We start from the raw sequence: 17,876 nt of genomic DNA on the forward strand, positions 1-17,876 counted from the left end.
CCTCGGGGGGCCGACATCGCGGTCTCCCTGGACAGGTAAGTGTCCTTATTAAAAGTCAGCAGCTACAGTGTTTTTAGCTGCTGACTTTTTAAACGAAAAAAAATTGCGGGTGGAACACTGCTTTAAATAGTTTTTATGAAAACTTGGAGGCTGTGGATTTCTTTGAATTTACATTCTAGATTTTTTATTTTAACGCGGACCTCCGGCCGAGCCCAACCCCTCCCCTTTTTTTTTTTTTTATTCTTTGTGGCCCTGCTTACCTGAAGGTGGTATAGGATTCTCTCGTGTCTTCTCTCTGATGTCATTAAGATGCCTGCCGGCTTTTCTGGGTTCAGCGGGCAGGCCTCTCGATTATGTGCAAAATAGGCCTGCCCCCTCCTTTTTTGAGTGAAAGGCTATGCCTCCTGGGATATGTGAAGTGCAAATCCCTGGAGGCACAGTAGGCAGTGTGCGCGTCAATCGCTTAAGGTGAATGATGGGCATGGGGAGGTGGGGCCGAACATTTGTGCACAAAAAAAGGTAAAAAAACAGCTCCATAGCTCTGCTGAAGGGGTGGAATGGAAGGAAAATATGGAGGAGGGTGAAGGTCCACTTTACTGATTTAATATCACAATTAAGATTTCCGAATTATGTACAATACAGGAATTCAGTATTTTTACTTGCAGATATTTTGCTGCATACATTTCTCTTGTTGCTTCAGAAAGATTTTTTCGTAGGTACAGTAGTGATGATCTAGGAAAAGGGAACAATCCTTTTAGTGCATGAGGGTTAAAAAAAAAAAAAAAAATTGCTGGAAAGATGAAATTGTGGCTGCTACTGGTGCTGCTCTGGTTGAAGAACATTGATTTAGCAGAGGGTTAGAACCCCAATAAAGCCTGCAACAATAAAAATATATTGGGTGATGGGCCACTTTAAGCTTGTTCCATGGATTACATGCTTTGTTGGAATGGGCTTTCGATGACAACTAACTATAATGTGCACTTTTCTCCCACAGGCTTTCAAGGAGATGTTGTATGCAGCCCAAGACCAGGCCCCGTCTATTGAAGGTAAGGAGGAACGTGTTTGATTTCATGGACCAGAAAGACACTCATGTTGTAAAGAAGATGAATTTCATAAAAATAGACCTGTTGAGAAAAACATGATAAATTATTAAATGTTTTAACAAGTGCTGTCATTCTGAATTAACATTTTCCTTATTCATAACTGCTATAAAGGGCATCTAGTGTCACTACAGAATGACTTTGGCAGTGTAATTTGGAGAAAATCAGTTTGTCAATTTACAGAAATACATTATACCGGATGTTAACCAAACTTGGGACTATTTGCCCCTCACCTTAGACCTTGATTGTAGGATGGCACACAAACATTCCCATAGACACACTCCTAAACCTTGTAGACAACCTTCCCAGAAGAGTTGAAGCTGTTATAGCGGCAAAGGGTGGGCCAACTCAATATTGATCCCTACAGACTAAGACTGGGATACCATTAAAGTTCATGTGCGTGTAAAGGCAGGCGTACCAATACTTTTGGCAATATAGTTATGTTTTTTAAAAATTTGTTTTTCGTTCTAAAGGCCTTGAGTCTAGCTGGAGTTTGCTGGCCAAAATTGGCATATTACCTGTACACAATTGAAACAATAAGTAGCCTGTGTCCTATGCAGAATGGCACTTGGCTAGGTGCATTTGTCATGGTGAAACCCAGCGCAGGTGTTAGCAAATCTTTTTGTTGCCAGTGATGTCTATTAGTTGATTTAAGCTTGGTTTACCTAAAGCAAGAACATTTTATTTACGGTATTTATTTTTATTTTGAGTATGGTAGAGACTGACTAAAACCTCAGGGTTTTTTTTTTTTTTCATACGTATTCCATTATTTATTGTATTTCAGGTACGCGCTCCATCAATTTACGCAGCGCTTTACATATACATTGTACATTCACATCAGTTCCTACCCTCAAGGAGCTTAAACTCTAAGGTCCCTAACTCACATTCAGACATACACATACTAGGGGCAATTTGGACAGGATCCAATTAACCAACCAGCATGTCTTTGGAGTGTGGGAGGAAACCGGAGTACTTGGAGGAAACCCGCACAGGCAAAACATGCAAACTCTAGGCAGGTAGTGTCGTGGTTGGAATTCAAACCAGCAACCATTTTTACTGCTAGGCGAAAGTGCTACCCACTACACCACTGTGCCGCCCAATTAGGGAAGTTTTCCTTCACCTCCTGTCCTGTAGACATAGCAGAAAAAGACAGAAAATTATTCTAAAAGGCAGGGAAATCTGCTTTTAGTTGTCACCAGAAAAAGTGAAATATTTACTTTCTATTCCAGTTTCTATCTGGCAATGGTCACCAGAGAAAAATGGATGGGGTATATCTTCCTTGCGAGTACATAGACAATAATATCCTGCTAGGGTTTCTAAAACCTTTTTAACGTCTTACTAAAGCCGACAAAAAAGTAAAATCAGTCTATTTATGCAGTAAAGCATGCTTGTTATACTAACTGTGGAACCTAATGGGTTAATCCTGTGCATTGTGTAAAAAGTCTGTTTGATCCTGTCTTCTCTGAACCTCCCCTTCTTTTACTGTCCCCAGCCTATCTGCTGATAGTACAGTGCCTTGGGGGCACTCTGCACATACTCAGTTTGGTGTGTATTGCTAGAGTTTTTTTTTTTTTTTTTCCTTGGGAAGGTGCATGTGATTAGCACAGGGCCAATCAGCACTGTCCAGACAGAGGGTCAGGGGTGCTGCAGCCTCATAGAACAGGCATAGGAGACTTGAAATTCCCCCTACAAGCTTTAATTAACCACACATTCATAAGACTGCTATATACTGATGAGAAAAGTTAATTTGGCAGTTTATATTTACTAAAATAATTGCATTTCCATGTTCTGTCTACTGTGGGAGACCAGATATAGTGAATGCAGGGTCCTGGGTTTAGTAACACTTTAACTCCTCTTTCCAAAGCAAGAATAGCCTTTTGGACTTTAGATATCCTTTTAATCTATTTAGCATTCTTTTGAATTTGTTTTTCAGCCCTTTATCACCCTCACAAGGAATTTTGACTCACAGCGATGCCGTTGCATGCAGTGGAGAAGGATCTGGTTGTCACACATCCATTTATAGTTTGAGGAATATAGTCTTTCTGTAGCTTTAGGGAGCCTTGTAGAGAAACCACATAGGTCCTATACTGCTGTCAGCAAAGTCAGTATAATGTCTTTTTGTTTCTTTTTGTGATGACCTCTAATTTGCAGAATTTCTCCAGACATCTGCAGAATTTGGTTACAGCTAAACTCATTTGAAACAGTGTCTTTATTCCTTAAAGTGTAAGTTCATTTTCAGCAATCTTTTCCGAAATGCCCTTTATGCAGTTCCAAAGCTTCTGAATAGAACATGCAGTTATGGGGGCACCTTTGCAAAGTCCGCTGGCCCCCATGTGCCCTTCTCCATTCTGCCATTTGCAGGACAGGCCAGACACTACAATTGTGAAACTCCCCCACCTACCTCGCTCAGTTTACATTCCGGCACACTACCTTTGTACTGGGATGATAGAACTACAGTGCACATCCTCCTGTGCTGGCTTTTCAAGATGGCCAAAGACAGGCCCCCCGAAAAAGCCAGGGAGAATTTGCTGGCTAGGGACCTCTCGAGTGTTGGAACGTAGGTGTACGCTTGTGCCTGTAGTACTGCTTTTATGTAGTGTGGAAGCAAAACTAACCCCAAAATGCTACAAAATTTCAATCAAGCCAACATGGCCTTTTCACTTTTACTATAATGATGGTTCTTGTAACCCCTCTGGCTGCTGAAGGTAGCATCATATTGTGTAAATTGCAGTGTTCCTCCTCATATCAATCGCTCCCCACTCCACGGACATCAGCATTGAATTATGTGCTTGCCCACTACCCAGACTGGCATTTGAAAATTGGACATTGAGAGCTTTGTGGTGGTGACTGTAGGCAGGGCCTGGTTTGATGTAAGCCAAGAATTGTATGTTTTTTTGGAAAATGTAAATTTTCGGATGACAAATACTTGCAGCACTGGGCTCAGTTAGCTTTATGATCTGTGTTAAGCCTCCCTAAACTGGAGCTGAATGGTACTTTAAAGGCTCGAACAAAGCTTGCTGACAGCTCTGCACATCTTGCTGTACACACTGCTTTTATACAAGCTGATGCCTATATGAACAAGGCCCTAGTAAAATTATACTAATTTTCCTCCTGGACCCAGTGTTCTCTCCTCCTCTCCATATTCCGCTTAAAAGCAGGGGAAGTGAAATCACAAAAGGGGTGATGTAGTGAAATGAGCTACATTGATCAGTACAGAACCATACACGGCTCCCTTTTGCAGAAAGTGAAGTGTCTGGATGTTGAAGGGGGCAGAGGAAAGTCCATGATCTATGAACGATAGGCTATATGCTCTTTTATACTAATATTACTTTGATCATGACTTATCCAGTGTAATTATGTATTCTACTGCTTATACTTTTCCATCTAATATGCCTATAATTTTGTGCCAATTATATATGTATGTCTGTATATACACATGAAATTCCTTTTACTATATATTTACTAATATTAATAAAATTACAATGTTAATCCTCCGCATTTCAAATTGCTTCATTTAAAGTCCCAAACTCCCTGTTATATATACATGATCTATGAACGAGGGAGCTAGAACAGGCCAAGGTAGAAGATAGAAAGTGTCTTGCTGCACCTGCACACATCACCACATATACATGCAGACAATGGGAAAATGCTTCTAAAAGTATGTATGCTTGCATATTTTTCCTAGTATTTCTATTTGCAATCCATGAATTAACTGTTGGGATACAGTTCTGCTTTAATGTTAAAGTTCTAGTCACTCAGCTTCCCAATTCAATGCAAAGTGACATTGTTGTCGTAAAAGCCCTTCCTATCCCCACACAAAACCTTGATCCTCACCTTGCCAGTGCTTTCTCGCCGATTCTGCTTCTGTTGCAACTGCCACTAAAATCCCAAGGGATGCTTTGTGTTGGGTGCAAAGGGTAGCAGTAACATCACTCTCCTGATCATGTGACAGTGCTCGGGCCTAGTAATTGACTGTTAGACCTGAGTATTGTCCCATGGTGAAAGGTAACTGCTTCTCCATACTTTTTAGAACTGGGTATTGTCATTGGGTGGGACAGAGGGAAGAGTGGTGAGGAAGCATTAGTAAGAGGAGTGTCAGGGCTTCGAGGGTCCTTTACAAAAATGAGGCTTGTTGCCCGTGTCTCTTTAAAGGCAAACTTCACCTTTTTGAGGAAAAAAAAAATCAATATGTATTTAAAGAGCACAGGTAGGTCACAGTACACTGTTCTAAAACTGTACCTTAGTTTAAAGTGGTTGTAAATCTAGTGACGTGACTGGCCTCAGGTGATGCACAAGATCAAACAAATCCTCCTACATAAGTTGTACTTGTTTATCTACTGTATTTTTTTCTCTACATCCCTCTAAAGCCATAATTTGTAAAGCTTGTCTGAGCTGTTAGAACTAAGGGGGCAGAGAACTGAAGTTTCAATCCAATCTGCAAAGCTCAGTGTAGGAAAGCTGATTGGAGGGAAGGGACACCCCCCCTTCACACAGGAACTGAGGCAAGGCTGTCAATCAGCTGGAGATCCCTCCCCTGTCACCTTTCTTTTCTTAACCCCATACACTTGGGCCGAATATTGGGCGGTATTGGCAGCCAGTCTGACAGAAGCCGGCCGAATGTCTGGTTTCTGTCGAAGGGGCATGACCGAAAAAGGTCTGCCGATCGGCATCCTATCAGCACTCTCAGCCAATGTGTTCTGGCGGAGGGCTGTCCCCCTGTCGGAACACAATAGCTCAGAGGGGAGATCGCTGTTCTAACATTGTATTGCAAGTACAGGATCTCCTCCCGAGCTCTTCAGTTTTTTTCATTCAGCCCACTGGATTGAGCAAAAAAGAACTGATAGTGTGTACTAGGCTTTAGTGTCAGGAAAACTTGTCAGAAGTAATTCATGCTGATATCAGAGGATGAGGCAGCAGAAATAACACTAAGTGCTCTGGATTGAGACAAGTACACACTAGAGGGATATGCTTTGTTCATATTTCATATCTGAGGTATACAACCACTTTAAGTGCCATACCTGTAGGGCTATTACAACGTCCCCCACAGATTGTCCAAAAAAACGCCCATTTGTCAACATGGACAGGAATGAGCGCACTTTCTGGTTTGAAACAAGCTCTCTTTTTCTGTAGTTGTGTGGCTTCAGGAAAGAAATGCATTACCTATATTTAACCAGTTCCTCACTTTTTTTTTTTCTCCTTGGGACGGTGCATGTGATCAGCACAGGGCCAATCAGCACTGTGAACATTTGAAAAGAATTAGAAAAACAATTTGCTATGGAGAAGCTAATTCAGTTAAGAGAAACGTACAATAAAGATATTTGTGGACAAAAGAGGGGACTGGTGTGTGTGTGTGTGTGTGTGTATATGTATGTATATATATATGTGTGTGTGTGTATATGTATGTATATATATGTGTGTGTGTGTGTGTGTGTGTATGTATGTATGTATGTATGTATGATATATCTATCTCTATATTATATATTATAGTTTTGTTTTTTTGTTTTTTTAGGTAACAAGTATTGACATTGTCATTAGAATTGTGTGTTTTAAGCAGACTTCTGCCACCAGCATAGAAGACTTGTCTTCCCCTCCCTGACACCTCTCTCCTCCATACTGCTGAGCCGCAGTCTGGCTCGTTCCTCTTGTTAGCGCTGGGTCGGCAGACGGTAGATCACAGCTGCGCTCTCATAGTGGCAGGTTCGTAGGCATGTGAGAAATATCTCGCCGTGAGCACAAGCTGTCCCCTCGCCAATAACAGAACTTCACATGCTATATAGCACTGGGTGGAGTTGGTACTATAGCTCCTGGTTGCCAATTACAAACCGCTCTACTAGACGCCTTCAGGCTCATGTCTTTGCCTTTTTTTTATTTTCTCTGGCTCGCGTTTCCCAAGATTTATGAATATACTTGGGTCCCTGATGGCTTTTTAAGACTTTTTTTTTTTCTGTGGAGTAAAACCCTTTCAGACTATTTGCGCCTTTTATAAACTGTTGAGAAAAGGAAGCTCCGGCATCCATAGAATGGTTTATAAGAGTGAGGGTTTGTTTGTGTTTGCCCAGTACATTCCACGTGGGGATTTGTATTGTAGATCCCCTGGTGCAAAGTGAATGCATTACTGGGACAAAAATCAACACTATCTGATGCATTAAAGAAAATAAATTTCTCTGTTCAGGGTTTTACATCAGTTGCTGCTTATTAGTAGCTGGGTATCTTTGATGTTTGCCCCCTCAGTGATGATTCAGGAGCTCAGTTTAAGTTCAGATATGAATGATGTTGTGTTTTTAATGTTTGCTACAGGTTTGATTACTGTGTTTTTCAAGGTGAAAAATCTTGATTTGTACTCCTGTCTAGCCGTTATTTATTTTCTGTAGAGCCTATGTTCTGCCTGTCAGTATAGTATATTGTTTGCTTTGGATAAATTGTATAGGTGCTACAGGCAGGTCCTTGTGCTCCCCTCCTCCTCCTCAATTCTTCCGCTCATTTAGCAGATGTGCAGCATTCTCCCCAGACTCCTTAGGATTCAGGGCGTCCAGGATGAAAGCGTGCCTGTAAATTATTCATTGTGATTATCTGCCTCACTGCTCGGGGTCCACTGGTGATCTTCTTTTTTTGGCCCTCAGCCCCATTTTCTTCTGAGGCCACTCTTAAGGTATTCTGGACACCAGTGAGATAGAAAAACAAACAGGAAAAAAAAATGCAGATTGACCATGAAATAGATATTTGACGTTGGGAAGAACAAAGGGGCCAGTTTATTTTATTATACAAAATGGAAATGCCATCTCATCTAAATCAAACCAGCCAGTATCTAATGTGTGTAAAGAATGTGATGATTTAATGCAGAGAGCCTTGATGTTGTTAGGGTGGATCTGTATATTGTTTATATTGCCTAGAAGTCTCCAAACTGTTGCTTGTGCTATTGACCAGCAGGTGTAATAAAGCCAGTATTCCTCAGACAATTGATAAAGACTTTAGCATATATTATGGATTACTAACACATTTTATTGTTTTGTTTACTGCAAGATATTGAGGGAACTGAATGGCTGTCTTGTCTTGTATGTTTTATGTGTTTTTTTTTAATTTTTTTAGATGATGATCTCATGTCTGTGCAGTAAAAATGACTACTTTTAGGTAAAAGGAGTAGAAAACCTGCCTCAGTCATTCATGCCCTCTGATAATTTATGGAGTGAAGATATTCTGACCAGATTGAAGTTAAAGGGGTTCTAAAGCTTTAAAGTTTTTTACCTTTAAGTGATTTTAAAGGCACAGATTTTTTCCTTTTAAAATAGTTAGTACAGCGGTTCCAACCAGAGCTGTCAGTTATTAACTACTTGTGTTTACCAGGATTAAAGCGGGGTTCCACTCAAATTTTTAACTTGATCTTACCCACTTCAGTTAATTGCATAGATGTTCAAATGCCGCACGAAAATTTTGTTTATCGCTGTAATTACCTTTATATTGTACTTTATTGTGGCACTTCCTGTCTCTCCTCCCATGGGAGTAGGCGTGTTTATTGCCTTTTCCCCGGCACCGCACTGTCTCCTGGGAGGTTAGTGTCAGGCTTCCCAAGATTCAGTGCGGAAACAATGATCATGCTTGTGAACAAGCTGTGAATGAACAGCATTCACCGCATCCCGGAAATCAATGCTTGTGGGCTTCACATGCCCACAAGCAAGATGGAAAACAGTCAGCATCACATTTTTAAAGTTATTCTTCAGTACGAGAACAGACAGAGGCGGAAATATTACACCCAAACTGTGAGTATTATTTTGGGAGTAGCAAAGTGTCTCAATGACCTAAAAAAAAAAAAAAAGATTGGTCGCCGGACTCCCACTTTAAGTCTGTCTAGCTGTTTGCCTCCTTATGCACTCTTCACAAGCTCAAGAACACTTTTTGTGTCCGTTTTCTCAATCCATACAAAATCTTATTATAAACTGAAAAGAGTATGGATCATCATTTAGCTGCCAAAACATAAATGTTGCACGCCTGTCCAAACATCATAAATCATTGCTAAAGATAAAGGAGTACAGTTGCTTTATTAAAAAAAAAAAAGAAAGCTGATAAGCGTGTACTGGAATCCATGTAATGGTGAGTAATATGGAGAGGAATAATAGATTGCATTCACTGGCTTCTGAATTATATTGGCTGTACTTGACAGCTTCAAGATATACTAAAGATAGAGACAGTAAATGTGGCCTTTTGTATATAAACTGGTGGAAAGGCGATTGTGTTGTCCTTCTGAACCATTTTCTAAATGAATACATTCTATCATGGTAATATTATCGCCAATTTTTTTTTTTTCAGCTGGGTGGTCATGGAGTGGGGATTCTTTGTGAAGCGTTTAATATAAGATTATTTATCATCAGACAAAATGGCTGAAACACCACATAGATAATTAATTAATATTTAGAATTACGAGGTAGTGATGGTAAATTATTATTATTATACAGGATTTATATAGCGCCAACAGTTTACACAGCGCTTTACTATATGAATGCTGATGTGGTGGGATAGTTTCATGTGCTGCAATACCAGTGAATGTTTTTGACCTTCAATACTAGCGGGAGAAGCTCCTTCGCAGCTACTGTACAAGCTAAAGCTGGCCATACATGCTAAGATGTCTTGTTTAACCCACAGGCTGAATAAAAGAAATAAATATTTTTTTTTTCTTTATTTTTTTCCTAAATGATCACATTCCCTCTGTTCCCAGCTGCATAAGAGCTAGGGGAAGGGGAAGCAACATTACACTGAGCTTCCCAATGAATGGCTGTGCAGGGGAGGTGTGTCAGGACAAGTCTGATCGTTGGAGGAGAGTACATGGAGTACCCAGCATAGCTGAAGAATGGACCATGGCCAGCAGAGGGACTGGCAGGAACACCGGGGATTTCACACAAAGGAAGCAATACAAAGAGAACAGGATACTTTCTCATACAAGTACATGGTACAGCAGCCATATATCAGGAATATGAAATGTTGGGGTAGCAAACACTTTAATTCGACCATCCATGCTAAATGGGATATATGGATGAATCTATAGTGCTAGCTATTGTATTCCAACAGCTGACACCCACGGCTGTCAGAACTTTTGAACAGAGCCTACGTTCCTACATCTGATTGGATGTGGGGGCTGTTTGGCCGAGAATCCCCCCCTTTGACAAAAGCTGATGCCAGCAGGTCCACTCATGGAACAAATTCACTATGGATATGGCCAATTCTAGTCCACTCTGTACACTATATGGGATCTGCTGTGATGGTTTCCTCGCTTCCTCTCACACAGTCCCAGACTTAGTTACTATGTGTCTTCCCAGCAAAGTTCCATTAGACGTTACTATCTTCTCTGGTTGTGAATGTGTTAATATAATATAGTGGTCTTGCAGTATGATGGCAGTTGCAAGCCCCACTCTGCATGAAACTATGAATAGAAACCACTTAGATGTTTCCATGCTGATATACATTAAAGGTAATCATCATGCATGATTGCTCTGACATTGTATGAGAAGTGATGCATACATTTGATATCACCTGCCGCATAGGACGTGTATATGCGGGAATCTGACTGTACTGCAGTGAGATGCTGAAAGTGGAACTCCAGGCAGCTGTCAAGAGTCACCCCCTCAGTCCAGTTATCTATTCATTAAACTCAGATGTATTTTGACACACATCTGGTGTAACTGACTGAAATGCATTCTACTCTGTCTTCCTACAATTCTCCACACATCAGAAACCAGAATAAAACTGGCCATACACATCAGGATTTCAGTATAGCTGAATGGTGCCTGCATCTGATGGAATGCTGTGCAGGAGCTATTTGGCCAAGATTTGTCTGCCTGGATTTTTGTCTAGCTGAATTATGCTGACAGGGCCACCTAATGGAACTAATTCCAGCCAATTCGGCTGAAATTGCACAAAATTTAAAGTGTCACTAAACCTACATCATAAAAAAAGATTAATAAATGGTGTATTACTCACTGTTCATACTCACTCAGTCACTATGAAATTGATTTTCTGTATTCTGCAAAAAACCTGGTTGATCCTGCTGCTCTGTCTCCACCTTCTGTTCATGTCCTCAGTTCAGATACGGATTTTGCAGAGCAGTGGTGGCAAATCTGCACATGCTAAGTTTTTAGTGAATTTCTATGCTGAGCAGTTCCTTCCTATCACATCTGAGCAGCCGATGTGACACATGTGGGCGTATACACAGTGGTAAATGACAGCCCACTCCCTCCCTCCCTCCTCCATGCCCACTAAATAGCTAAACACAATGGGGGCAGGGTATTACATGTAGATTAATGGAGGCTTCACCTCCCTATTATTCTAGGACACAGGCTGGAGGGGTGTGACACAGCCTGTAACTGGCAGAAATCTGCCCACACCGTGCAATTGTCGAGAGGTAATAGATTTGATTTCAAATGCATATTTTGTATGACAATTTAAAACAATTTATTGATATTATTTTTAAGCCCCATACACACTATCAGAATTTCTGCTGAGTTTTTCCTTCAGATTTACCAAAACCATATAATATGAGGTCAAACCTTAGGAGTTTCAATGTGTATGCAATTAGGCAGGCCCTTGCACTACATGGTTTTGGTAAATCTGAAGGAAAAACTCATCAGAACATCTGATAGTGTGTATGGGGCTTTACTCTGTATTCCAAAGGCTGTTTATTTATTTATTTTTTATTTTATTTATTTTGAACATGTGACAAGCAGCAGAGGACTAGAAGCTCCTCCTGCTTATGTTTCTCTGCAGACAGGCTGGGAGAGAGAGAGCTGGGTCATGTGACAGTTGTATATGGATTAGGAAAAAGGTACTTTTTAGATGTGTTTTTTTTTTTTTTTTAATTTTTTTATATCAAAATAATTAGTGTGCCATCGTCCACATACAGAAATAGAAGGAACAATGTCAATTAAATCAATTAAAAGTGTGTTTTTTTAGTATCACTTTACGGTTTCACTTTTGTATGGGCATTTTAAGAGTTGGAGGCTAGGTAGTGTAATCTAGTTTTTTTTTTTTTTGCCTTTTTATGGTAATGTCAATCTAAGGACCCAATCACACCATGTGCAGTTATCAATGTTTCCTTGCACGTAACTGCAATGACTTATAGAAAACAATAGTTTTCTATGTCATGTCCACATTAGAATGCTATGTTTATACAGTATGCGTGTTAAAATGCAACATATGTGACTTTTATCGCACATAAACGCGTGTTAGCGTCCAAAAACGCACTGCAGTGCACCTCTCACCCAAAATAATTAGGTGAGAGGAAACATACCTTATGTGCATTTTTCTGCATAGTACTTTTGTCTATAGCTTTTTTAATGTGTTATAGTGTAAATGGGCCCTTCTATATTTTTAAGGACTAAGAACTTGGGGTGTTTAGATAACTTAGGGCTCATGCTTACGGGTAGTTTGATCTGTATAGTGTAAAAATGCTGGAGTTTTTGGGCACCGGGGAAGCCTGTCGAACTCAGTGATAGGCTGCAATACATGATGGCTAGATGTTTTCTATGGGTGGTACTCACGTTTTAGGACTATATGTGGTCAGGAATGTATGCCCTGAAAGTAGGAAATCCCACATTCCGGGCATAAGTCCCTGAATGCAAGTACTGCTTGGAACAGCGTCCACCCGCTGCGTATTTTCGGGCTGTCATTGATTATGGCGGCTGCTGGCACCAGGCTATATGCTGCACCTGTGCCTCCCTTGCACCCAAAAACTCTGGGCATTTACTCTGTATGGGTCAAACACCCCCCAGGTGTGGTATCATCCATCCTGGGTGGACGCCTGAAAACAATAATGGACAAGCTGATCTCGCATACATCAATACCAACAAGATTGGTACTGAAAAAACTTTGAAGGTTTGATTGGAGAACTGTAAAATGTGTATTATGGCAACTCAGATATTCTGATTTTTTTTTTTTTTCCACACCACAGTCTACTTTTACCATCCCCAATAGGTAGTATGGCAATGCTCTTGCATATGCCAATGAGCAGACAGCTGTAACACCTCCCATAGAAAACAAGTGTCATTGGTCTGGCCGTTTGATTGGGTCTTGTGAATTAGAATAGTAACTAAACAAGAATTTTAGATATTTCTGCAACTAAAGCACTTAATTTTTTTTTTTTTTTGGTGGAATTGTGCTTAAACATCATTTTGCATTTGCTTTTGAAAATTTGTAGATTCTATCTGTGCAATGAATCTAAAGCAATGAACAAAAATGATATAAATAGTGCAGCTTACAAGCATGCCACGTAATAGTGCAGCTTTTGCCGCGTACACACGGTGGGACTTTTCAGCTACAAAAGTCCGACATCCCGTCCGACAGACTTTCGACGGACTTTCTAACGAACGGACTTGCCTACACACAATCACACAAAAGTCCGATGGATGCGTATGTGATGACGTACACCGGACTAAAATAAGGAAGTTGATAGCCAGTAGCCAATAGCCGTCCTAGCGTGGGTTTTTGTCCCAAGTCACTGGACAGAAGAAATTCCATTGAAGTGAATGAGAGTTGTTTTAATGTACACTACTGAAGTCGCTCCGACTTCAGAAAAGGTTCCTGTACTTCTAGCGACTTCTAGCCATCTTGTATCCATAGATTTCAATGGAAGTCGCCTCCAAGTCGGATCCTTATCTTAATTGATGTGATTTGGATCTGACATTACAGGAAGATTACCCAGGAATGCCTTGAAGTTGCCTGGCAAAGTCGTGCCAACTTTCAGGTTGCTGTAGTGTGAACCGGCGCTTATATACTCCTTGTCCTAGGTTGACAGCATTCACTCACTGTTCTGTTTCTATGGAGGAGCAGCATTGTTACCTAGGACAGAAAGTGCTAGAACTACGGAACAACTTCCCTTTATTGTCATATCCATATAGGGGGGGGTGGGGGTGGTCTGTAGTCAAGCAAAGGAGAGCTCTGGCAGGGCTAACACTTAAAATTTCAGTCTACCAGTGGCAATGTTGTCAGTTTACAACAGGTTTGGAGCTTACTAAATTTCTGACAGATGAAGTAGAATTTTTCTGAACTTGCAGCTTATTTTTAAAGAGACAAAGCATGGGTAAGGCCTTGTTCACACCGGATGTACTAAAGCATACGCCGGTGGAGGGCTGTGTTTACCAGCACAGGGATGCAATGGTATTCTATTGTGCAGGCAGTCCCGAAGATCATAGTTGGGACACAAGGGATGCCCAGACAGCCGCTTCTCCAAATTCCACATCCCTGTTGGCACTGGTGCGTGTCCCCAAACTCACACAGTGACATAGAAGTCGTATGCCTTTCAGTGATGAATCTCAGGAGGATACTGTGATTTTTGGATACCCGAGCTTCCTATTTCTAGAGCACAGACACTGATGTGTCTATTGTCATTGATGGAGGTATCCTGGAAGTCATCCTCAGACAACCCTTATGGTTGTAATAGAAGCAGGCACACTAACCTAATCCTATTACTGTGCATTTCCTTATTATGCTCCATAATGAGCACTGGGAGTGGATGAGTGACGAGGGAACCACTACAGGAGTCAATGACCCGTTGTAAGGAAAGGGCAATCTTTAGCCATTGTTTATAAGCATTTTTTTTTTATATAGCAAATGCCCTTTTCCATTCTATTGACAGGTTCTCATCTTTCCAGCTGCCCTCTGAGTTCTAAGCTAATTTCATTATGCTGCTAGAGTTATTGAAGCTCAAGGCGGTATATAAGCCTTGTATTTATGGGTATATTGATATTGTGCATTCTAAAAAAGGGTGTTCTGCTATATTTTAGTCTGTATTTATGAATGCGTTAGATTTCTGGCATGCTAGTCAGGTAACTACATTCCATTGATATAAAAAAGAGGGGAAATTTGGGACTTTAAAGGGGTTGTAAACCTCGTGTTTTTTCACCTTAAAGCAGAGGTTCACAAAAATGGAACCTCCGCTTTTCGGAACCCTCCCCCCCTCCGGTGTCACATTTGGCACCTTTCAGGGGGGAGGGGGTGCAGATACCTGTATAATACAGGCATTTGCACCCACTTCCGGGCATAGACTCCCGCGTGAGTCTACGCCTCCCCCCCCCCGCTCTCTGCTTGGAAACACACGGGTCCCAGAGAAGAGACAGCAGGGACCATCCGGCTTGCGCAGCACGACTCGCGCATGCGCAGTAGGGAACCCTTACCGAAGATGGCGGTGACAGCGCCCGAGAGCTGAGCGACAGATCGGCTTCGGGTGCCCTGGACAGGTGACAGGTGAGTGTCCTTATTTTAAAAGTCAGCAGCTGCAGTATTTGTAGCTGACTTTAAAAAAAAAAAAAAAAAAACTTGACAAACCTCCGCTTTAATGCATCCTATGGATGGGGGGGGGGGGGTTGGGCACGTCCTGCATTCTGTGTGAATATACACCGGAGGACTCAGAAGCATGCCCGCACAGGTGTCCACCTTAGAAGAGCCTTCTCCAACGTGGGCACTCGATGTGGGGAGGAGCTACCAGCGCCGCCGGAGGACCCCAGAAGTCGAGGATCGGGGCCACTCTGCGCAAAACAAACTGCACAGTGGAAGTAAGTATGACATGTTTGTTATTTAAAAAAAAAAAAAGGGGCTTACAACCCCTTTTAAATGAAGCACACCTATGAACACCACCCACACCACAGTGGTGCAGCTATATGTGTGTATATGTATGTATGTATGTATGTATGTGTATATATGTGTATATATATATATATATATATATATATATATATATATACACTAATGAGCAATACTAGTTATTCAATTATTTTGTTATGACATGTACAACATGTGTATATGTATCAATAAACATGATATAGATTTCATGCCGTGTGCTTCATTTAAAGTCCCAGATTTACCCTCCCTTTTTTTTTTTTTTGTACCAGGGATGGAGGCAGATGACACTACCCTGTCGCTGCCTCATTTAAAATCCCACCTACCCCTCCCCCCCTCTCAACATACCATAGATAAATACTGCATGTTTAGTGGTTTTAACATTCTCACTGGCATTAGGTAGCATTGTAACAATTTTATCGGTTTTGCTTACAGAAATGAAAGATGTTGAATTTTTTTTTTAATGTATAAAATGCATGTCGCAGGTACGCTTTTTGTTTTTTGCAAAACATTTTTAATAAAAAAGTAATACAAGTAGCAATTTACAGTGACACTAAACACATACTGCTTAATTTACATTGTCTCTTCTATTTCTGTAGTGGATTATGGCACTGTAATTAATTTATTTTAATAAAAAAAAAAAAATCTAAGTACCTTTTTTTTCCTAATCCATATAAAGCTGTCACATGACCCAGCTCTTCCCCAGCCTGTCTGCAGGGAAACATGAGCAGGAGGAGTTTCTAGTTCTCTGCTGCTGGTCACATGTTCAAAATAATAAATAAATAAACAGCCTTTGGAATACAGAGTGAAAATAAATATCAATAAATATATATTTTCAAATCCTTTATTTTGTGGAAATAACATGGTGTTGGTGGATTTCTGCCAGTCACAGGATGTGTCACACCCCTCCAGCCTGTGTCTTAGAATAAGAGGGAGGTACCTCAATCTACATGTAATATCCCATCCTCAGTGTGTTTAGCTTGGTTAGCAGGCATGGAGGAGGGAGTCGGCTGTCATTTACCACTCTGTATACACCCACATGTGTGACTCTATAGTCACATGGGCTGCTCAAATGTTATAGGGAGGAAATCCGCAGCATAGAAACTCACTAAAAACTGAGCATGTGCAGAGTTGCCAACACTGCTCTGAAAAATCCCTAGCTGAATTGGAGACATGAACAGAAGATGGCGATAAAGAACAGCAGGATCAACCAGGTTTTTTGCAGAAAACGAATGAACAGCATGTAATACACCATTTTTTGATTAGTTTTCCAATGATGTGGGTTTAGTGACACTTTAAGCAGACACCTATACAATCAGGTCATACATTTGCTACGTGTCCCGTAATGTTTCAGTAAATTTGGTGTTCTAGCTTGGGCACTGGACTTTTGGGGAATGAGATTTGGCGGATTGTGTTTGCACTAATATTTTTATTTATTTTTTTACTTGATCCATGTGATGTGTACATTGTGATATTTATACAGTAGATGTTGGAGCTGGGTTAAATTAATATGGAACTCAATTCAAACCACCATAGTTACAGTTTCTCATGTGGCCCCTTGGAAAAATGTATCGCCTACCCCTGGTCTAGATGGTTTATCAACAATAGAGTGGCAGTGTAAAGCTTTGTCATATTGCTAATCTGTATGTAGAAACAATGCCTTTGGGGCTCGTTTACATATTTGATGACCTCTGAAGTGTGATCTGTGTTTACATTGCTCTTCTGAGGGCATTTGCAAGGTGGTGAAGCCCCCATTCAGTTGAATGCGTTGCATTTGGTGGGTGATACGGCCTCCTGAACGTGACAATGGGAATCATTTTTACTGTAATATGTACACCTACCTCAGTTGCCTTTGCGCCACTTCAGCCCCGGAAGGATTTACCTCCCTAATGACCAGGCAATTTTTTACGATACGGCACTGCGTTATTTTAACTGAGAATTGCGCGGGCGTGCAACGCTGTACCCAAATAAAATTGATTTCCGTTTTTTTGCCCCACAAATAGAGCTTTCTTTTGGTGGAACTAGATCGCCTCTGCGGTGTTTAATTTTTGCACTATAAACAAACAAATGTATTACTTTTTATTATAATACACATCCAAAAAAATGTAAAAAAAACTAATTTCTTCATCAATTTAGGTCAATATGTATCCTACATATTTTTGGTAACAAAAAAATCCCAAT

The 17,876-nt window shown here is 40.8% G+C and overlaps 1 protein-coding gene across 1 annotated transcript in view; it reads left to right on the forward strand.

Annotated features, from left to right (window-relative positions):
- The window catches only part of XPR1 (xenotropic and polytropic retrovirus receptor 1), a gene marked incomplete at its 5' end in the record, with an annotated part of 243,198 nt that overhangs the window by 43,987 nt on the left and 181,335 nt on the right, over nucleotides 1-17,876 (forward strand). Inside the window, 1 exon segment of the mRNA XM_073593336.1 lies at nucleotides 995-1,046. Within this exon segment, the coding sequence (XP_073449437.1) occupies nucleotides 995-1,046 (52 nt within the window).

This window comes from Aquarana catesbeiana, linkage group LG07 (genome assembly GCF_042186555.1).
Source record: "Aquarana catesbeiana isolate 2022-GZ linkage group LG07, ASM4218655v1, whole genome shotgun sequence".
Classification (NCBI taxonomy): Eukaryota; Metazoa; Chordata; class Amphibia; order Anura; family Ranidae; genus Aquarana; species Aquarana catesbeiana.